At 36.9% G+C, this 23,760-nt stretch overlaps 1 protein-coding gene and 1 non-coding gene across 10 annotated transcripts in view; one reads left to right on the top strand and one right to left on the bottom strand.

Annotated features, from left to right (window-relative positions):
• SETD2 (SET domain containing 2, histone lysine methyltransferase) overlaps nt 1-23,760 on the bottom strand; it is a 113,557-nt gene that overhangs the window by 55,104 nt on the left and 34,693 nt on the right. For 8 of the 9 annotated variants that reach the window (XR_016394474.1, XM_089918073.1, XM_022573298.3 and 5 more), the window contains exons 4-10: nt 20,543-20,674; nt 17,644-17,772; nt 14,316-14,439; nt 13,070-13,147; nt 10,996-11,093; nt 8,804-8,930; nt 425-559 (exon numbers count right to left, since the gene is read on the bottom strand). Coding sequence is in view for 8 of the 9 variants with exons in the window: in XM_089918073.1 (XP_089774199.1) it covers nt 425-559; nt 8,804-8,930; nt 10,996-11,093; nt 13,070-13,147; nt 14,316-14,439; nt 17,644-17,772; nt 20,543-20,674 (823 nt within the window). In the remaining variant the exon portion in view is untranslated. Of the gene's footprint in view, nt 1-424; nt 560-8,803; nt 8,931-10,995; nt 11,094-13,069; nt 13,148-14,315; nt 14,440-17,643; nt 17,773-20,542; nt 20,675-22,439; nt 22,512-23,760 lie in introns of those variants that run through there. The other variant, XM_089918076.1, reaches the window with a different exon arrangement.
• Nucleotides 22,860-22,966, top strand: LOC115803155 (U6 spliceosomal RNA). The gene has a single exon (XR_004023826.1). It is a non-coding gene; the product is annotated as a U6 spliceosomal RNA (small nuclear RNA).

The following is a 23,760-nucleotide window of genomic DNA, read 5'->3' on the forward strand; positions in this document are numbered from 1 at the left end:
TCTTATTATCCAACTTCTTGTGGAATATTTAATAAACTGGAGTAAATATGATTACTGTTAAAATTCCTTGCTTTGAGATCCTATGGTAAAAATGGCCTTGCCATGCTAATAATCAAGCAGCGGTGGGGAGAGACCCTCTATCAAGTGTCATGAATTGTTACACACACAAAAAAAATTCCACCATGTTCTTTGACTGGAGAGAAAACACACAATATCTACTAATAGATTAAATGATGCTGAACTCTTAAGACATTTTTAAGAGTACAAGTTGTCAAAGTCATATAGAACTCACATATCCATTTTAAAAATGAGTAACTCTTCTCATATCAGAATTATTCCTTTTCCCTTCATCATTCTGGATTGTAGTTTAAATGTCCCACCTCAAATTCCGAAATAAAAAATAAATTAATATCAAAGTGTTCACCTGTATGAGCTTGAGACAGGTAAGTTTCTGTTCCAAAGTTTCAATTCTAACCATTAGCCGGGATAAGCTGAGCACCTGGTTTTTATCAGAGAGACCCTCACCATTCTCCATCAGGGCTTCTAGCTCTCCATCCACCTGCCACAGCAAGGAAAAATATCTGGTTATAGACAACAACAACAACAAAACCCCCACTAATCTAAGAATCAAACAATCTGAAAAGATGCTCGACCTCACCAGTAATAAGGAAAACTAAGACCACAGTAAGAAACCATATTACACTCACTATAAGAAGTCTGATAAAATCAAGTCTAGGCAAAGATGTGGGTCAAAACAAACATTTGTACACTGCTAATGAAAATATAAATTGGTATGATCAATTTGAAAGGCATTTCATTCAATCATCAAATATTTACCAAGCACTTATACATCTAGTGTAGTTCTAGGTGCTGAAGACATTGCAATGAAGCAAAACAAAAATATCTGCCTTTATGGGAGGAAGAAAAATTATATTAGGTGAGAAGTATGTCAGGAAAAAAAAAGTATGTCAGAAAAAATAAAGCATTGAAATAAAGCTTGAAAAATAAATATTTGTATCCCCTATGCCTAGCCGCTGTACACCTAAGAATAAACCCTAGAGAAACTTCTGCACATGTGTACTCTGGGAATCAGAAGAATGTTCATTGAACAGCCATTCATAAGAGCAAAAAACTGCCAACAATCCAAATGCCTGTGGCCAGGCTGGATAAACCGGCATGTTCACATAATGGCATATACCACAATGAAAGGAATCAAGTGCAGCCAAATGCAACAAAAATTATCAATCTTAGCAAACATAATGCTATGTAAAAAAACAAAGTTACAGAATATTGCATGCTGTATGAATCCGTTTCTCTGCACCTCAAAAACAAATTTTTTATAGATACATATCTGAAAAGTCTATTTTAAGATGGCAAAGGGGACTTCCCTGATGACACTGTGGTTAAGAATCCACGTGCCAATGCAGGGGACACAGGTTCGATCCCTGATCCGGGAAGATCCCACATGCCGCAGAGCAACTAAGCCCGTGGCCACAACTACTGAGCCTGCGCTCCAGAGCCCAAGAGCCACAACTACTGAGCCCACATGCCACAACTACTGAAGTCTGCACACCTACAGCCCGTGCTCCGCAACAAGAGAAGCCACCACAATGAGAAGCCCGCATACCACAATGAAGATTAGACCCCGCTCACCGCAACTAGAGAAAGCCCGCGCGCAGCAACGAAGACCCAACGCAGCCATAAATAAATAAAAAAATAAATGATTTTTTGTTTGTTTGTTTTTAAAAAAGGGCAAGGGAGGTAAGACACAAAATTCAAAATGGTGGTATCCTCCAGGAGCTATAAGCAGAGAGAAGGAAGCAGAGAATGCTCACAAGCACATATAAAGTATAATTATAGGCTTTATAATTTAACATAAATTCTTTGTTCCAAAGATATTAAATAATAGAGAACAACAGCAACAAAAATCAAGGTTCCAAAGGTTGTTTTCTAGCTATGTTGCAGCAGTTATAAAAGATATAAAGACACCCTCACAGGGCTTCCCTGGTGGCACAGTGGTTGAGAGTCTGCCTGCTGATGCAGGGGACACGGGTTCCTGCCCTGGTCCAGGAAGATACCACATGCCGCGGAGCGGCTGGGCCCGTGAGCCATGGCCGCTGAGCCTGCGCGTCCGGAGCCTGTGCTCCGCAACGGGAGAGGCCACAACAGTGAGAGGCCCACGTACCGCTAAAAAAAAAAAGAGAAGACACCCTCACAGAACTTACTATCGGGGAGATAAAATTAACTCATATGAAAACGAACAATGATATTAATGTTAAGAAACCTAAGAGGTCTAAGATGAAGGGAGTGCTTAAAATGAGAGTCACCAGAGGGCTTCCCTGGTGGCGCAGTGGCTGAGAGTCCGCCTGCCAATGCAGGGGACGCGGGTTCGTGTCCCAGTCCGGGAAGATCCCACATGCCGCGGAGTGGCTAGGCCCGTGAGCCATGGCCGCTGAGCCTGCGCTCCGCAACAGGAGAGGCCACAACAGTGAGAGGGCCGCGTACAGCAAAAAAAAAAAAAAGAAAAAAGAGAAAAATGAGAGTCACCAGAAATGAATTCACCGAAGTGGGGTTAGAAATAGGTAAGATAAATACAAGAGGAGGGAGGAGGGAGGAAGCAGAAGGAAAAGTCTGAACAACCAGAAATGGAAAATTATGACAGTGCATACTACTGGCTGGAGTGGATAAGGTGCAGTGAGGAATTGAGAAAAATCTTATCAAAAAGAAGGCTGGTGTTAGAACATCTCAGATGTAATATAAAAGAATCTGGATTTGATGAGACTAAGTAAGAGAGCTCTATTACTGAATCCCAAAAAGGGAATAATATGATCAAAATGGAATTTGAGAATAATTAGTCTGACAAAAACAGGATGAAATCTAGACAAGATAGAGATTGAAGGAGAAGAGATATAAACGACAGCATTAAATCAACTTGACATGCAATGATAAAAGTACAGAATGAGCTGATAATAAATTAGAGAAAAGCAAATATAAAAGAAAATATCTTGAAATTTTCTGTTACTTAACTGGCTAAGTGTCTCACTTAATATAATTTTAGGCAAGGCATTGAAACATTTCTATTTCATATTATACCCCAAAACTCTTATTATGGTATATAGAACAAAAATAAATGAGAAAATATAAAATGCTGCCTGCAAGAAGTTGAAGATACATAAACTCATTTTTTCCTTCTAAAAAGTACATTTGAGGCTCATCCTTTTTCGTTTCCAGTATTATTTCTTAGGTTTTGAATAGATTAAATACATGAACAGAAGAGCCAATTTACAGTTAAATCTTAATGTAAGACAATTTCCTTAAAGATGTTTTTTTCCTTGCAAAACCTAAATGTAAAAATTTCCTATGTCCCAAATTCCAGAGGATTAGCATAGGAAAGACCAAGGGCTTTAAAATACTACTTTCCCTCTCAAATACAAGAATCTTGCTTTTGACAGTTTTGAGATGCAAAAATTCACTAAGCTTATATTTCCTTTTGGGGTTATTTCCTTTTCATAATTAGGCATGTAATCTGAAAAGTTAAAACTGAGTTGTTACTTTCATTCATCAATAAATTGAGTAGATATTACTGTATAAAAGGCACTACTGGGATATAAAAAAGTAGCATTCTTAAGGAAATAAACAGTAAAAATGTAGAAGTATAAATAACAAAATTTTGCAAACAAAATACAGAAGGTGAACAACCTCTGAACATTCCTACTATAATGATAAGCTTAATGGTTGTATTACATAAAAGTAAGCATGCCAATCCTAGTGGTGATATGATACATCTTCCATAATTTTGGGTACTCAAGTGAACAATCAATTGTGGAATTAATAACTTTTAGGACACCTACAGAGGAGGAAGCCAGGAGATGACTGACATTGATTGCTTTCATTAAATTTACTAAAAGTATTTATTTTTCATTTATGGGTCACCACCTTCCAAAAAGGATTTGTGGTAAGTATAAGGAGGATTAGGATGTATTTTAATAAATTACTGATAAATGAAAATTTATATGTATATACACAATTCTATAGCACTTAAAAATTTATTCTGTTAATTACCTAATCAGTTCAAGAAAAATGTTTATTCTTTATTTTGGGGTATGAACTGTCTTTAATGGGTCTAAAACACCATTGTTAATACATTCTGATAAATATAACATACGTATAGAAAAGTATATAAACAATTAGTAAATAAACAGGTTTAATAAACAGTTGAGCAATATCCATGGCAACCAACACTCAGGTAAAAGGGAGGGTGGGGGGATGGGGAGGACACTGCCAGTGTTCCTGAGGTGCTCCATGTGCCCCTTCCTTGTTATAATACCTTCTCTTCTTAACTCTAGAGACAATGTCTCCTAACTTCTTAGGAAATAGTTCTGATTTTTAAAATAGGTTTACTACATATATTATAAATTCCTAAACACTATAATTTTGTCTGTTTTTAATATTTATGTAAATGAAATCACACTGGACAAAAAATCTTTGTGCCATGGTTCTTTTTCAATCAACTTTACATTTTAAGTCATCATTGTTGCATGCAACCATAAATTTCTTTATTTTCATGACTAGTTTTTCATCATATGATTATAATTTATTCATATGTTATTTATTCTAATGTTAATGGGTATTTGAGTTGTTTCTACTTTTTCTAATGTAAGCAATGCTGCTGTAATTCCTGATGTGCATTTTAAACAAGTCTCTCTCTGGTTATAGACCTAGGAGTGCAACTGCTGGCTCATATAGTATACATACATTCACCTTTAGTAAATAACACCAAAGTGTTTTCAAAAGTGATTGTATCCATTTACACCTCCACCACCAGTGTATGAGATCTATTGTTCCTGTGTATCATCTGACTTAATTTTTATCAATGTGGTCAGTATGCAAATAACATCTGATAGTAGTTTTAATTTGTACTCCCCTGATTACTAATGAGGTTGAACACCTTTCCACACGTTTACTGGCTATCTGGATTACTAAAGTGTCTATGGAAGTTGTTTATTTTTCTTTTGGGGCTATTTTTTTCTTATTGATTAGACAGAGCTCTCTATATATTCCAGATACTAGGATTTGTTTGTTATCTGCTGAAAGCAACTATTTCCTCTTATGTGGCTTTTCACCCTCTTTATTGTGTAAGTTAGTTACTGTTAATTTGTTTCACAAACTCAAAAGAGATTAAGGTAAATTTCAGACTATTTCCTGTTTATAATTTACAAACTACAAATAATGTCAGATAATAGTGCGGATTTATTATACCTCCATCAACTAAGTATTTAATTAAGTACCTAGTTTGTGACATATCCAAAGAAGACAATCACCTGTCCTGGAAGAGCTTACAGTTTTTAAGTGGATAAACTGTATGTACATAGCTTCAATCATATGAGCAAGGAATAAGAAATGTTCACCAATCAAAGGTTAATATGGGAGGGCAGATGCAGACTACAGTGCCATTAAAATATTCTTGTTAATAGTTAAAATATGCAAAACTGTATCTTAAACTGCTGCTATCTTTTCCTTTCCATGGCATCCCCTACCCAAAAGAATTCCAAAAACTAACACTTGGGAATTTCTTTCTTTCCTTTTTTTTTTTTTTTTGGCTGTACCACGCAGTTTGTGGGATCTTAGTTCCCCAACCAGGGATGGAACCCAGGACTATGGCAGTGAAAGCACCCAGTTCCCTGCCAGGGAACTCTTTAACACTTGGGAATTTCAAGAGGTGCTACTTTTGTGATTCTATTCAACTGTACCTGACCAGAACTCAGAATCTAAGCATCCAGCCACAATTTCAGTAGGAGACCAATCCAATTAAAACCAAAGTGGAGTTAAACTCTTCATTACAGTCAAGGGACAAATGATCCTTCTAGGAACCCAGATTCACTCTGGGTCATTCCTCTATCAGGGCAAAGTTTCATCCAAAACATCCCTGTTCCAGAACAGCTTCAAATTCACATCTGGAGGGCTTCACTGGTGGTGCAGTGCTTAAGAATCCACCTGCTAATGCAGGGGAAACGGGTTCGAGCCCTGGTCCGGGAAGATCCCACATGCCGCGGAGCAACGAAGCCCGTGTGCCACAACTACTAAGCCTGCGCTCTAGAGCCAGCGAGCCACAACTACTGAAGTCCGCGCACCTAGAGCCCATGCTCCGCAACAAGAGAAGCCACTGCAATGAGAAACCCATGCACCGCAACAAAGAGTAGCCGCTGCTTGCTGCAACTAAGGGAAAGCCCGTGTGCAGCAACGAAGACCCAAAGCAGCCAAAAATAAATTAATTAATTAAAAAAAAAATTCACATCTGGAGCAACCCATGACTTCAGCCCAACCAACTGACTAGATTCACTTTACATCTAATTTAGTCTACAATACCATAAAATATTGATATGGACACACTATTACCAGAATAAAAACAAGCAAGCAAAAACCAGGAATACCTACGTCTTGGTCCCTTGGGGTTGTTCCTGAATCTTATCAGGAAGGTAGAAAGCCATCTGATATTGTTATGATGGCAGTATAATACCACCCAGGAAACCATCACACTACAACAACACTCCCCACCAATAATGCAGTTTTTAATGTAAGTTTTGAAAACAGAAAATAGCCAAAGGGAAGCTTTTTGGAGATTTTAGCTTAGGTCAACATGTCCTAATGACTACTTTGTGGTTGCTCTGGTAAACTATCAATTATATGAAACAAGAGTTAAAAATAAAAGTAATCTAGGGGCTTCCCTGGTGGCGCAGTGGTTGAGAGTCCGCCTGCCGATGCAGGGGACATGGGTTCGTGCCCTGGTCTGGGAAGATCCCACATGCCACGGAGTGCCTGGGCCCGTGAGCCATGGCCACTGAGCCTGCGCGTCTGGAGCCTGTGCTCCGCAACGGGAGAGGCCACAACAGTGAGAGGTACCGCGTACCACAAAAAAAATGTTTTTTAAATAAAAAAATAAAAGTAATCTTGATGAAGTTTAAAGAAAAATTTCCTGTAATAGTCAGGTCCAAAAGCTAATAGGCTATGACCCAGTGATCCCACTTCCATGGATATACCTTAAAGAAACATGTACAGAAGAGACATGTGCAAAGACATTAAGAGCAAAAGATTGGAAACACAAGTATTCATCAGTAGGAATATATGTAAATAAACTGTTATATGATGAAAACCTTTACAGCAGTTAAAAATGTACATATATATATACATACACATATATCAACATGGAAGAGTAAAAAACAAATTGTGGGGGTTTCCCTGGTGGCGCAGTGGTTAAAAGCCCGTGCTCCGCAACAAGAGAAGCCACTGCAATGAGAAGCCTGCGCACGGCAATGAAGAGTAGCCCCCACCCACCGCAACTAAAGAAAGCCCACGTGCAGCAACAAAGACCCAACACAGCCAAAAAATAAATAAAATTTTTTTTAAAAATTGTAGAAATATATATATATATATATATCATTTCTAAAACTCTACACAAAGGAACTCAATACAGTTAAAAGCAAAGAAAAGAGCTAGACTAGCTCTTTCCTGTCGCTTATTGGGCTACCTTGTAGCCTCTGTGCTTTAGTGTTCTCATCCGTAAAAGAGGGAAAATCCTTGTACCTAACTTAAAGGGCTTATTGTGAGAATTAAATGAGTTAATGTGTCAGGCGCTTAGAAGAGTGCTTAGCACACAGTTACAATATATATGCTCTCTAAAAAATAGAGCTGAAGCAACAATAATCTAAAGAGCATTTGTTCATCTTGGGTGGTAGAAGCATGGGTGTTTCTTGTAAACTTTCCCTTTTTGCATTTTTTAAATGACCCTTTTTTTTTTTAATTTTTAAATGGCCCTTTCTAATGCTTCCTGCTATCTAAGTCTTCTTATAGAATTCAGATTCTCAATAACTAATTCTCTCCAATTAATTTGGGTTTACTGACATCACCTTTTAACTATCATATTTTTATCCCTTTCCTGACTTATGTGTTCTACCTGCTCAACTAAATAGTAAGACTGCTGTCATTTATAATTCTTAACATAAGTATGGGTTCCTGAAAAGCCTAGGAATGAGCTAACTGCAAAAGACTCACAGGTGGATTTGCTGGCTAACACCTCTGGCCCCTGGCTCCTTCCGGCCCTCCACTAAGATTCACAGGTCTGCAGATAGGCCCCAAAATGTGCATTTTTACAATGGACCCTGCCAAGTGGTTCTGAGGTGGAGAAACACTGCTCTGACAAAGGGATCCTCAGAAAAAGGTGGGGGGGGGATTTTTTAAAAACGACACAAAATTCTTGTCCCAGTTAAGAGCTCCTGTAGTAGCAAGATACCACTCACCTCCAGTTGTGACTCAGGTGAACTGGGGTAGAAAAAAGGCTATCAACCACTGTTCTAACGGATTAAATACAAAGACCATCTGAGACTATCCCTTTCTCACTCTTGGGTTGCCTGTTACCTCTCAAAACTCACCTTACTCTCCAAGGAGGATTTTGAGAGATTTTAATAACACATGCAAACAAAAGACAAAACAATATTAAAAGATTAGGAATGTAGATCAGACTTATGTGAGTCAACAGATAAACATGTTACTTATACATAAGATTAGGAGTTTTACAGGCTCTCAAAAACTATTAGCCTGTCTGTTTTCAAGATGCCTTCAATAGTTCTCAGTATCCACGTCTAACCTCCATGAAACAAAAATAGCAATCGTACTTCTTTTCCGTGATTATCTCATTTAACCCTGAATTTCTCTGGTTGTAGTTTGACTTTTCAAAGTTCAATCAGGAAAGCTACCTCCCTTCTTAAAATGCACATGGTGACAGTTGAAAGAAGAATGGAACACTTACCGAATCCTTCTTCCGAGATCGTTCTTTCTTCATTTTCCCTCCTGCTGCTCTGATGCTGACTCTGTTCTCTCCTCCCAGGTAACCCCGGCAATTAGCCGACCCACAGAAACATTTCTGTGCTTCCTTCCTGTTCGAGGAGCATAAGAAAGATGTCAATTATGTGAAAGTAAACCATAAAAAATGTTGATAGTATAGCAATTACATACAGGAGAAGAGTCAATCCAGCTTAAAGGAAAAAAAGTTTTTTTAAGAGACACCAACAAACCTGATACTAACTAACAGAAATGCCTGAAAATTGCTCTTAAAAGTAAGTCATTCTTTATTAGCTAGACAAAACTAGCCAAGAAATTAATAAGTAATTTCTCCATTTATGAGAGCTTCTACTAATGTATGAAAATAAGAGATCATATATACCTGTTGGGGCTAAGAACAAAATTGCTTAAATAGATCCACACCTATAACTTATATGTAAATATTTAACTGACACACAGAACAAAATGTATTATTATGAACAGATATACAGATATAAAAAGCATAATTAGTAAAGGACACTTAGAAGGAAACACGTGGTTATTAAAAGTTATCATTACATAAGGATGAGACACTACTAATAAATATAGTAATAAGTAAATGTAACCATGGAGTCAAGGTAAAGTGGAGGAAAGAATACAGGCCTAAGTCTACAGCCCTCTGGCATTTATTTACTCTGCAACCAGAGCTACCCAAGGAAAACATGAAGGACTATTCCAAAAGTAAACTGATAGATTTAGTATATAACAGTAGCAATCAGAGGCACAAAAATATTTGATAAATACAGCAGGGAATCACAAACAGCACTTAACTTCCAGTTTCCTTTCTTTCAAAGAGGACAGTACAAATACAAGAGGAAAAAAAAAATAATGGAGCCCTACATGGAACTTGGTCAACCCCAGAATACTTGACCATTGCCTAGATCCACTAGTTTATGAGGTGTTGCAAAATGGTGATACCATTACTGCTTCATTTATTAGATAAAATGACCTCTATAAAGAATTTCCTCTCACCAACTGCTTGGTTTAATCAAAAATTCACTTGGGAAAGGAAGGATAAATGCTTGATTTTTTTCTTCTTTTAATTTTTAAACTAGTGGTTACTCGTAGGGAGAGGGGAAGGGGCAAAAGAGGGATAGGGGATTAAGAGATATAACTATTATGCATAAAATAAATAAGCTACTAGGATGTACTGTACAATAGAGGGAATATAGCCAGTGTTTTGTAGTAACTATAGATGGAACATAACCTTTAAAAATTGTTATTCACTATGTTGTATACCTGTAACTTATGTAATATTGCACATCAACTATACTTCAATTAAAAAAAACCAAAAACTAGTTTCCAAGATCATGAATTGGTTCCTTTCAATTATGACTAATGCGCTTTTATTTTTAAAATGTCATTAAAACTCATGGATTTTACGTAGTGTGTTTCAAACCACTTGCCATTATTATTCTTAATGATGCTTAAGTGTTAATAAGAACTCTCCCACTTTTGGTAAGTGAGATTCTATTCAAGCTATCTCCGAAGTCCCTTTGACATGACCCTCCTAATCTTTTATAACTGGTTTTCTGGTATGAGATAATCCAGAGTCATCTTGTTCAATACCTGTCCCAAAGTTGACACCAGACATTTCTCCGAGGAACCCTGTTCCTTTTAGCAGGGTTTTATTAAAACCACAATACAAATGCTAGGGGTATTCAGTGCTATTGCATCAGTTACTAGTTTTGGTAGAACTAGGTAACAAATTATTTTTCAGAGCACAATATGGTATAGATGAGACATGATAAAGTCATGAACTAATAAGTGACAGATGAATTATGGCCACACAGGGATTCATTATATTGTTCTCTTTATACCATGTCAACACCCTGTTGACATTTCTGTAATAAAAAGGTTTAGAATTACATTAGAAACATAATTATATAAATAAGGCAGCATGAAGTTCAGAGGAGGAACATGTAGTTCCTGTACAATATCCGTTAATGGCCTGAAGTGTCATACAGAAGGAAAATACACAGAACTAAAAGAGAACACTATAGATAAGAACTGACAGTACATATAACTTCTTAGTAATTCACATCTAAGTTTTAGATTCCTATATCTGAACAGTCTATTTCTCCATCAGAAGCAGCAAAACAGAACGGAATCAATACTTACCCATATCTTTGGAACTGATAGTCAAATGTTAACTCTGAGCCTGAAGGAACCAGTTTGGTGGTAAAAAACCCAACTCTCAGTTGTCCATTCACAGTCCACTGAGATGTTGTTTTTAAAAGAAAAGAAATTAGTAACTGGTTAATCTATGTGTGTGTGTGTGTTTTTAAAAAAAAGATCATCATCATCTGCCTTAATTATGCATGTGCCTCTTTAGATAATAAAGGCTTTTCCAAATAGCTAACAGGAAAATTAAAAAACAAAAAACAAAAAAAAACTTAAGTATCACTCTTATTTAATGAGCTACCAGATGAATATCATCTATAATTTAACTCTAATAAAAGTAACTGCTGGGGCTTCCCTGGTGGCGCAGTGGTTGGGAGTCTGCCTGCCGATGCAGGGGGCGCGGGTTCGTGTCCTGGTCCGGGAGGATACCACGTGCCGCGGAGCGGCTGGGCCCGTGAGCCATGGCCACTGAGCCTGCACGTCTGGAGCCTGTGCTCTGCAGCGCGAGAGGCCACAGCAGTGAGGCCCGCGTACCGCAAAAAAAAAAAAAAAAAAAGTAACTGCTACTTTAACTTACCTTAATACAGATTTCCACACAGTAAAGATTCACTTGTAGTAAAAATAGGCAAATATGGAATGCTTGGTGTCACTGAGTACCAGGCGAATTTGTATTACCTTATGTTAAAAGTAACTATAAGATAAGATGCAGCATGGAAAAAGGAAAACAACAATGCCAGAAGTTTAATTTCATGAAACAGTGGTCATAATGCTGAGTGTAGAGAAAGGGAAGGGAAGCATCAGATACATAAAACTCAAAAATTAAAATGGGGGTAAATACACAGGGATTGGACCTTGTTGTTCCAGAATATGTAAATTGACTGGAAAGCTCCTGTCCAGACCATCTGAACCTGCTACTGATGAAAAACCCAGACTTAAAGAGGTGAAGGGAAACAGTACAGTTGGAATCTCACAGCTAGACATGTGGCCACCAGCTGCAGGCAAAACTAGAACCAGAACTTAATTAGGTTAAATAATTTCACACTGGGTTCTCCTATTCGTTATATGTTTTGGCTCTTGGAAGAGCTGTATCTAAGATCTATAAGTACAGATATCAAAGGGCAAAAAATATCCAAGAGTCAAAACTATTCAATGAGAGGAAATCACTGATATATTTTTCTAGGGCGTGGGTCCACAGCTTTCTTAACCTAAAAAAGAACCAATATTCTAATGTGCATATATATGTATCTATATGCTTTTTTTTTAAACTCTAAGCTTAAAACACAAATTAGAGGGTACCAAGATCATTACCTCAAAATATTACATTGAATTCGGTAAATGGATTTATCAAGTGTCAACTGTGTGCCAGGCACAGGGCCATAAAGATAACCAAGACCCAAAGTCTGGCCTTGTTGAGGAGGAGCAGTATATCCACATGCATACCATATATCGTCTCTCTCATCTGTGGCCATTCAGCCCCTTATAAATGTTATTAAAACTACCAAATTTGGCACCTGGATAAGACTGATATAAAATCTGAATATAACAGTACACACTGGACTTCATCAAAATTAAAATTTAGTTTTTCATTTCGGCACCTTAAACAATATCTAAAATTTATGGGCAGAGATATGACAATTGAATGCAATTTCGGCACCTTAAACAATATCTAAAATTTATGGGCAGAGATATGACAATTGAATGCAACTGGAGTTCCTGGATTGGATCCTAGACTAGAAAAATGACATATGGCAAAACTTAAATAAGGTCTTTAGACTAGTTAGTAGTTAATAGTATTTCCTGGACTGGGTAATTATATTATGGTTACGTTCAATGTAGACATTTGCAGAAGTTAGTGAAGGATAATATATGGGAACTCTGTACTATTTCAGCACTACTTATTATTTTATACATCTAAGCTTATTTCAAAATAAATTTTAAGAGTAAGAAAAAAATCATTACAATGATTAAAAAATAATATCCATGTGTACCTTTGGTATAGAATCTAAAATTAACAGTCAGAACAGCAGTCTTGAACAAATATCCCCCAAACTCTGAATCTACCTCAACTTACTTTTTGAGTCTCACAGTTTGGTTCACAGCTGTGATTCATGAACCGGGAGCAATTTCCTTTCTGAGTGGCATCTATTATCTAGGGAAAAGGATAATTTAACAGTTAAAAATGAGACCTTAGGGGCTTCCCTGGTGGCGCAGTGGTTGAGAGTCCGCCTGCCAATGCAGGGAACACGGGTTTGTGCCCCGGTCTGGGAAGATCCCACATGCCGCGGAGCGGCTGGGCCCGTGAGCCACGGCCACTGAGCCTGAGCATCCGGAGCCTGTGCTCCGCAACGGGAGAGGCCACAACAGTGAGAGGCCCGCATACCGCAAAAAAAAAAGAGACCTTAAAACATATGTGCATTTTGCAAAGGCAAGGCATCCAGCAAATTTAAGACCCTTACCCCTAATCCCCCATTCCTTCAGAGAACTCTCTCATATCACTTTACACATCAAAGTGACAAATACCCAGCGTCTTCCTCAGAAAGATCTCTAACTATCAACATTTTACCTAGGGGGCAAAATTATCTCCATATCTATCAATGTCTCATTTTCTTTTAGCTATTTCTTACATCCTATTATATTCCAATCTTACTTCAAGTGTTTAAAACTTCATTTTCAAATGCATGCAATACCACAGTGCAGCAGCTCTCAAACTTGAGTATGTATCTGAATCCACTGGAGAGCTTGTTAAAACTCTTGCTGAGCCCACCCTCAACAGGTCCTAGTAGGATAGGTCCCTACAACTTGCATTTCCAGATTGGATGTAGAGGCAGACATGAGAATCTAGCTAAATTCTAGTAAGCCAGACATTAGAGATTTGTAAATGGTACTCCTCACTAAAAAAAAAAAGCTTTTTGGAAAATACTTAATTTTCACAAAAGCATATGCTATTTGTGTCAACGTAATAGGCTTATTGTCACTTTTAAATGGTTTAATAAAAAATAAGTATTTTCAATTTCTCAGCTTTTGTGTTTAATATAAATATTGATAAATATAATCCACATAAACAAAAGCTCTTTGGGGGCCATCAATAGTTTTTAAGAATTGTAGTATGAAGCATGTATGTTTACATTTACATATACATGTAAATACCCCCCTCTCCCTCATCCTTTTTGTAAGCAAATAGAAAAAAACTATCCACACTGTTCAGCTCCTTATTTTGGTCACTTAATATATTTTAAAGATCAGTCCATATCAATGACCCCTTTCAAACTCAAGAATTTCCAGATCTGTTTCAAAACAAACACATTCATGCCACTTACCTCATCATTCTTCAGGGCCATGAAATAGTAATGGATGTTTTTGTTTCGTGCATACTCCTTTACCCGGGCTTTAAACTCTTTATGATCAAGTACCTCTCCACAATATTCCAGGACAAAGGTGTTCCTGGCAAAAGAAAAACAGTATTTCCTGCCTAGGAGATATACGGAAAACACATACATCCATGCAAAAATAATGCATTTTAAAAACTATTGTAAAGTGGACAGATTTGCTATTACACAAGATGTAATTAAAATATATGTAAAGTGCCTAGCAACTAATCGAGGTTAATTTTCTCCTTCCTAATACTTTTCAAAGAATGTTGACTCTAAGAAGCTTTTATAATTTACACTTATACCAAAATGCATATCCTTGCTCTCACTAGACATTAAAACGAACTTTCAAGTCTGGTTTACATTATCATGAAAACAATGATTCACAACTGAGAAATGATTGTGAAAAAATCAGAAGCAGTGAAAAATTAGAGGCTTTATGTCCTAAGAAAAAAGAAGGCAACTTAAATACAGCAGCCCTTCTACTACCTTTACTCTCAAAGGTCTCTAATGATGTTAAAGGTCAAATATACCTTTTCTCTGACTGCATTCTCTGTGAGTTTTCTCTAGCATTTATCAACAATCATGATTAAGCTCTCTCCTTGGCTTCTTTCAGTTACCTTCTACCATTGATTGTTCATGGTAATTTACCTATTTCTTCTCTATTGAAGATATTCTCAGTCTCTTCCCTCTCCCTTTATTTTATAAAAGCTCATTCTCACCAATGACTTCAAGTATTACCTCCATGTAAACAAATGCTACTCTACGGTTTACTCCCAAGTTCTGACCTGAAATGACCTACCCAGAAGTCTTGCCTTACCCTTTCAAAATAAACATGCCCTGGAATTCCCTGGCTGTCCAATGGTTAGGACTCAGCACTTTCATTGCTGGGGCCTGGGTTCATTCCCTGGTCGGGGAACTAAGACCCCACAAGACGTGCAGAGAGAAAATAAACAAATGTGCCCTAACACTAACCAAAGAGATTTTTAAAATGTAAAAATGTAAATCATTCGTATTTGTTATGATATACTGACATAATCAGTATACTTCTCCTTTTTTTCTTTTTTTTTTGGCCACGCTAAAAAAAATGCTATGTTTAACAGCTTTAAGAAGCCAGAAACAAAAAGCCACATTTATATTTCATATAAATATCTAGAATAGGTAAATCCACAGAGATGGCAGATTTAGAGATTGCCAAGGGCTGGGAAGAGGGGGCAATAGGGAGAATCTGCTTAATGGGTAAGGGGTTTCCTTTTGGGGTGATAAAAATTTTTGGAACTAGACAGAGGTGATAGCTGCCCAGTATTATGAATGTACTAAATGCCACTGAATTGTGCACTTTAAAAAGGCTAATAATATATTGTGTGAATTTTACTCCACCCCCCCACCCCAAAAAAAACGAAGTCCCATTTGGTATCCAATAACATTAAGTCAACCTGGACAGCACTGCCTTCCATTCCTACAGCTTAAAACTTGAGGGTTTTGGTAAGAATTTGCTTATTTTTTTGGTGGAGTCTGTCATGGTATTTTAACAGTAACTAGCAGTTTGTTCCAAATATCTCCTCCCCATACTGTGCACATCTGACAGTATGCCCTTCTTAAGTGGGAATACTCTACCAGTGAACACCTAAATAGCTTAGAGTTAAAAATTTATAAAATTGGTATTACCATCAGCACATGGAAGTACATGAGTGAAGGTGTGGGAATCATGGAAACATTAAGTCCTAGTATATTTTACCAAAGCAGGGTTCTTTGTGAGTAGCTGAGGAAAGCTAAAGAGCTTTAGGAAATTTTAACCTGCTATGTGAACCAGTCACACATCCTCTCCTCTCTTCTCCCATCTCCTTCCCCATAACAGACACGGACTCCTGAGCCATCGAATAGTCTCTGTTGCATACAACAAGGATTTACGTTAAAGTTGAAGCTATGTTAGTGCAGACTCTGCCAAGAGGCAGTGTCCATTACTACCCCTGTAAGAGAGGGTTATGTCCAAACTGGAGTTCCTTTAAAAAAATTTTTAAAAGACTCTCCAAAAGAAAAGCCTGGCTGGCTTGAGTAGAATAAAAGAAAGCATACCTAAAAACCTGCATCTAGACCAGAGTTAGTGATTTTAGAAATGCACCAGACTGCCTTGGGAAGTACTGAGTTCAATGTTGTTAACCGTGTTCAAGGGAAGCTTAGTCTATTATTTATTTAAAGTATTATAAAGGATCCAATGAATTTGGATATGAAACATACTGAGATGATTCTGAGATATTTGTTTCAAATAAACAATTTAAAAATGGTTATAAACCAAAATACTTTGATAATACTTTGCAGAAAAGGGAAATATATGAGGTTCTTACTATCTACTTTTTTATATAATAAAACATGGTTTTTTTCTGGTTGGTTCTTAAAAGGATGAGATCATTTCCTATTTTCACAATAAAAACCAAATGATTTGGCTTTCAAAAGATATATGAGGTTCCTGTCAGAAAACTAAATTACCTGGTGGTGGTGGTGGTGGTTATTATTAGGTTATTTGCTACCTGGTTGCTTTGAATCCCCACAATAAAAAGACTAAAACCCCTCACTCCATCCCAATTCCCATTCAAGTGTGGCCATATGCTTAGGATTCTGAAAGAATAGTTGTGCCTGAATCACTAGAATCAGCAACTGTTTTATTTTCTTCCTTTATTCCTTTGATGTATTTTTAAAAATTCTTCAATCATAAACACATGTAATCTGTATATACTTAACTTTAAAGAAAAAGGTACTCAACTTTCATAAGAATACTTAAATATGCTATATGTAAGAAAATTGGTGGTTAAAGGAAATACCGAATATGGTAGAAAACTGAACCTTTTATTGCATTACATATAAAAGTTACATGACTTTAGAAGGCAACATTTATTCATTCAAAAATGTTTAATGAGTGTCTATCAAGTATGCTTTAATTCTCTATCTCAATATCCTCAGACACTCTCCACTACTCTTATCCCAACTAAACTTTATATAGATTCAACTTTATAGATTCTGTCCTAACTCCTTTTTATAGTTTCATAGGGATTGTGGGGATCTACAGCAAACACTTGGTAATTACTTGGAATTAAGGTAACATAACTATCAGACAAAGAAGGACCGGCCTAGTCCAAATATCACAAGGGACAAACTGCTCTCTCATATACAGACAGAAGAGATTTCTATTTAATTTCCTAAAAGAAGTGAATTTAAAATGAACAAACTAGCTACCACTTCAACAACACAAATGAAGTGAAAGACGATTAAAACAACTTACGAAGGAAGGTCTTTAGCAGCTCTCAAGCCCCAGCCTTTCTTTTCTGTGAGTATGACTTCCACATCTGCATGCTGTTTTCTTTGAAACCGTCTATTGGAACAATAATCCCCATTTGGACAACGAGAAGAACTGAAATGAGAAAAGGAGAAAATTAATTCTTCAAAGCAGCAAAAGAACCAAAAACATATTCACTAGAATGTTATGTAAATATATCCATATCTTTATGGCATAATCAGCATATGTGTGGTAAACCTCCAAGTGAGCCTTCCTCAATAATTCTTTCCATCATGAAGGGATTCCTTAAAATTGAGTGTCTACATTGTTAAACAGATGATGCCCAAAATACAGTCTTGTCAACTAGTCATTACCCCTCCCTGAGTGTCTAAGATACATTTCCAGGCTGCATGTAAGTTTGCAGTACTCTGACAACTATGCAGAGCTAACTTATTTTCAATCAGTGCACCTTCTCTTATATTCCACTCCAATCATCACTAATTTCATCTTCTGAATGTAGCTAACTACTTGAGCTACATTTAAGAGAAACCAAAGTTGTCATTAAACATATCTCTGTTCAGAGTAAGCACAATAAAAACTGGCAAGGCTCTTCCCTCATGGATCCTAGAATAAAAATAAAATCAAAAATTTACTGAATTCTTAATATTCCAAAGCTTACAGATACAAAGGTTTTTAATACTGAGTAAGGCTACAATAAAAATTACCAACTATTTCCAACATATTATTATTTATTGCCAAACCAGTAGTAGTAAGCAACATTTTTACAGATGTCCAATGGATAAAGGATTCACTCTGGAGAGAAGCAGTGAAGGAAAGCTTTCCGGAAGGAGTAGGATTAAAGCAGAATTTCTAATGACACAGAGGATATGGACAGATAAGGAAAACAAGAGGTACAATGACAGTGCCCACCTGTGTGCAGAAACAGGAAACAAGGCCTACTTGAGAAAAGGGGAATAAAATAGCTAAGGATAACTGATAAGAAAGGTGGGTTGCTGGAAGATGAAAAGGCAGGTTGTTGATGTACTATGAAGGGCTCTCAATACCAAGGTTATATTTGAACCTAATCTTGAGAACCACTAAGTTTTGAGTGTGGGAATAACAAGAAAAAAGAATTTCTGTACTTCATATCTGTTCAACAAGGTTGACAGGAAAAACCAGAAAAATGCAGAGACTAGGGCAACAATGTCAAATTAGGAGAATACTGTTCTTATGTCTTCTCTTTTTTATTAATTAATTTGGCTGCGTTGGGTCTTCGTTGCTGTGCGTGGGCTTTCTCTGGTTGTGGTGAGTGGCGGCTACTCTTAGTTGCAGTGTGCAGGCTTCTCATTGTGGTGGCTTCTCGTTGCGGAGCACGGGCTCTAGGCTCACAGGCTTCAGTAGTTGTGGCACGTGGGCTCAGTAGTTGTGGCTTGTGGGCTCTAGAGCGCAGGCTCAGTAGTTGTGGCACACAGGCTTAGTTGCTCCGCGGCATGTGGGATCTTCCCAGACCAGGGCTCGAACCCGTGTCCCCTGCATTGGCAGGCGGACTCTTAACCACTGTGCCACCAAGGAAATCCCTCTTCTCTTCTTATATGTTTACTGTCATCTCTGCTTTTAGTTTACACTTAAAAATACCAAAAATGCTTTCTCTTTTTTATTTTTTGAGGTATATGTTTTATTTTTGTAACACTATTACATAAGCAAAACCAAAAACTGAGTTTTGGAAAAAAACACTTCATTAACACTAAAAATAAGGTACCTACACTATAAATCACCTTAATATTCTTTCCATGTTAAAAATGATATAATATTCAATCCGACTGGTTTTTTTTTTAAAAATCACATTTTTTAATGTAAAGATATTTACTGTTTATATGAAAAATATGAAAGCAAATGTCTATCAATAGAAGATTAATAAATATGGGTTAACTATGAATAGAATACATAATGTAGTCAAGAGAAAGATTTAGATAGGTCTAAATAGGTAGCTCTGAATAGGTCTCCAAAACATATTTAATTAAAAGTGTGGGGACTTCCCTGGTGGCACAGTGGTTAAAGAATCCGCCTGCCAATGCAGGGGACATGCGTTCGAGCCCTGGTCCAGGAGAATCCCAAATGTCCCGGAGCAACTTGGTCCGTGTGCCACAACTACTGAGCCTGTGCTCTAGAGCCCGCGAGCCACAGCTACTGAGGCCCGCGTGCCTAGAGCCCATGCTCTGCAACAAGAGCAGCTACCACGATGAGGGGCCCGTGCACCGTGGCAGGTAGTGGCCCCCGCTCGCCGCAACTAGGGAAAGCCCGCGCACAGCAATGAAGTCCCACTGCAGCCAAAGTTACATTAAAAAAAAATTATTAAAAAAAAGAAAAGTGTGTGTGGCAGGTGAGAGGGAACAAAGTTTCAAAAAGTACATATAGTAAGGATTTCATTTCTACACATAAAAACAGGAAACGTCTACCCATGCTGGTATAGGCATAAAAGTTATCTGGAAAGACTACAAATAGAGGGATTGAGGCTTGGGGGAGTAAGACATTTTACTTTAAGCACTTTTGAAATGTTAGGGTTTTCACTTATTTTTATAGTAAAAGCTAAAAAATACCAACATTTACCTCTCAGGACGTGAACCTTACAAAAGATAAAAGGAGACTGGGTAAAAATTAGTATTACTATGTTAGCAATAGGGCTACTTTACAGAGCACTTACAATATGTACTATAATCTAACGCACAATGCAAGGGAAATTTGCCTCCTTATAAACACTATTACACATTGGAGATTTCATTGCTCAGAAATACTCCACAATAGGTAGAAGGAGAAAAGTTAAATTTTACTCCTAATAATTCTTCTTAAAATTTAGAGACATTTAATAGAATAGTTGAGCAAAAGCAGAGCATTCTAATTTACTTACCATTCAATCATGAGGAGACGATTAAGACAATCTTCCCCACATGCTATTTCACCTTGAGCTCTTTCATCTTTAGAAAGAGGTGTACACTCACACTGCATTCGCTTAATATCCCGATGGGATTTATTCTTCTTTCTATTGGGTAAAATTTTATTAAAATTGGTTAAAAAAATGTCCTGGCAATGATACAACATACACAATCAAAAATGTGCTAAATCTCACTAGTTTCCCATTTAATGATTCTGGTTAAGTCAATCATTCAAAAAGAAGAAAACATCTAACCACTAAGCATTTATGAGACTGAAAACACTAGGAATTGTATTGCAAAACAGGTGAGAGAGACAACCTCAGCCTTGGCAAATGGGAAGCTGGGGTAAGTTCAGGTCTACCATTTTGGACTCAGTCCTTATTTCCTAGTCCTTGTCATCTAAACCTTGAATTCTGAGCAGTTTCAAATGTTAATAGTCATATTTGGCTCCACAGAGAAATAGGAAAACTCATGAATATCAAATAATAACATAGCTGATTAATTAAAGTTAGGTTTAAGAATCAGTCCTCATGGACTTCCCTGCAGTCCAGTGGTTAAGACTCCGCGATTCCACTGCAGGGGGCGAGGGATCAATCCCTGGTCGGGGAACTAGGATCCCGCATGCAGTGCAGCAGCCCCCCAAAAAAAAAGAATCAGGCCTCATGGATATACAGATAATAGTTGACATACAAGGCTAAGGAAGAAAAGGAGTTGCTTTAGAAAGAAAAAGGAGTTTTTAATTAAGAATTTAGCTCAATCAAATCCTTTAGAGAATCCTTTAGCAACATCACTTTTGTACAAATCCTGTTTAAAAGAAGACTGAATGATTTAAAAAAGAAAAAAGAATGACGTATATATTATTATAGAATAGCATTACTACAGAGGACTAAACTTTCTCAGTGTAGATTTGGCGGGGGCAAGATAAACTGTTCGAAATTGACTGGGTTCATAAAAACCTAAGCCAGAGTTTGCAAAGCAAAAGTGAAAATGTGATTATTTACTGGTCTTTTTGTTGAACTCTATTTTTTGATCTTTGTCAAAAAGGAAAAAAAAAATCAAGGACAGACGAATAAGATCCCTTTCTTAAGATTAGGGAAATATGACTTACTCTTCAGCTATTAGACAAGTGAAGAGCACAGCTGCTCTAAGTGACTGTCTTAATCTAACTAATCTGCTTTCATCTCCAACATATGTTCTACTACAGTCTCAGTTTTATAAAGTACCTAGTGTGTCATGATAGTTTCCACTAAGTTTGAGTAACAAGAATGATTCATCTGGATCAATTAAAGATATAATTCATTAATGAGCATAAGAATATGCTTAGCCTGAAGAAAGATGACTAAAGATAAACAAATTATCTTTTTATAAGTACTTAAGAGCTATGTATAAAAACAGTAGCTTTATTTTGTATTGCTCCAAAAGGCCAGATGAGGACTAACGGGCACAGATTTCGCTCAGGTAAGCCTATTTTCACTAGACATAAGAATGCACATACTATTTTATAATAATTTGTCTTCTTAGTGGCTTCTATAAATGCCCAGCTTATATCAAGCACTTTAAAATGCCTCTCACCAACCAATTATGTATATGAAACTCACTGAATAAAATCCAGAGGGTTGGGTTGATTAATTTTATTTCTATTCTTTCACAAAGATCATGTAAGTTGTATCAGTCTACTCACAAAATTCTTAAGGAGTACCACTTAAAATATTCAATATTTTGAAGTTAAACCTAATTTACAACTAGTTATAAATGAACGTAATTGTAAGAGGCCCGCTTTATCCTTAAAAAAAAAAAAAAGTGGTTTTTTTTTTTTGCTTTTTAAATAGGAAAAACTTCTGATGGGTCTAACTTTAAGATGAAGTCTTTTACCTTATCCACAGTGGAAAATGTCTTCATTTTAAAAAATTCTGAATGCTTAAAGGGATGATGGCTAAGTTGATTCTCAACTAGAGGAGAAATTTCCAAAAGGAGGTAGGTGGTTAGGAGACTATAAAATTTTTTAAAGGCATATTCAACATATATTTACATTGGGAAAACAAGATTATCAAAGAGAGGTGAAAGAAAGTCGACTGAGAATCTGTGCTCTAGGAATTTGTTTTTATTATCCTAGTCTCATTATACCTTGTTTCATGTTAGGGATTTCACCATTTAAAACTTAAAGACTTATTATGCTATTGCCAAGTTTAATCTACCAGCAACAGATTTTGAAACATGACAAAAGAAAACTATATTCTAATCGAGTTCCAGCTTGTAAAGTACCTAAAGATATTTTTCAAAATGTTCAGAATGGTGCTCGCTTCTGTAGCATATATACTAAAATTGGAACGATACAGAGAAAATTAGCACGGCCCCTGCGCAAGGACGACATGCAAATTCATGAAGGGTTCCATATTTTTAAAAAGAAACGAAGTTGAGTTATTTCTAGTGACGTGGATGGACCTAGAGACTGTCATACAGTGAAGTCAGAAAGAGAAAAACAAATACCGTATGCTAACACATATATATGGAATCTAAAAAAAAGGTTCTTAAGAACCTATGGGCAGGACAGGAATAAAAACACAGACGTAGAGATTGGACTTGAGGACACCGGGAGGGGGAAGGGTAAGCTGGGACGAAGTGAGAGAGTGGCATGGACATACATACACTACCAAATGTACAACAGATATCTAGTGGGAAGCAGCCGCATAGCACAGGGAGGTCAGCTCAGTGCTTTGTGTCCACCTAGAGGGGTGGGATAGTATCAGGAGAGTGGGAGGGAGACGCAAGAGGGAGGAGATATGGGGATATATGTATCTATATAGCTGATTCACTTTGTTATACAGCAGAAACTAACACACCATTGTAAAGCAATTATACTCCAATGAAGATGTTAAAAAAAATGTTCAGAATGAAGTAAGGAAAAAAAAATCCAACGTTAACTTTTTTCTTCTCTAAAAGCAGACTATTTTGCTGGAGTTTTGTTTCACTTTCTGCCACAGTTTCACATGTAAAAGAAATTTAAGAAAAACTGGGCTGGTCTATATACTTTTTTTAATGTACTTCTAGAACCAAAGAGGTAATGGGACCAAAAAAAAAAAATTTAGACATCCCCTTCCTGTGCGTGGGGTGGGGTGGGGGGAAATTGGGGGACTGTACACCATCAAATCTAAATAGGTAAATACACTTTAAAAATTTTTTAAGTTACATTTTA

The sequence above is a fragment of the Delphinapterus leucas genome, chromosome 10, assembly GCF_059928025.1.
Source record: "Delphinapterus leucas isolate spDelLeu-1000000601 "Yukka" chromosome 10, BTC_Dleu_Yukka2, whole genome shotgun sequence".
Lineage (NCBI taxonomy): Eukaryota > Metazoa > Chordata > Mammalia > Artiodactyla > Monodontidae > Delphinapterus > Delphinapterus leucas.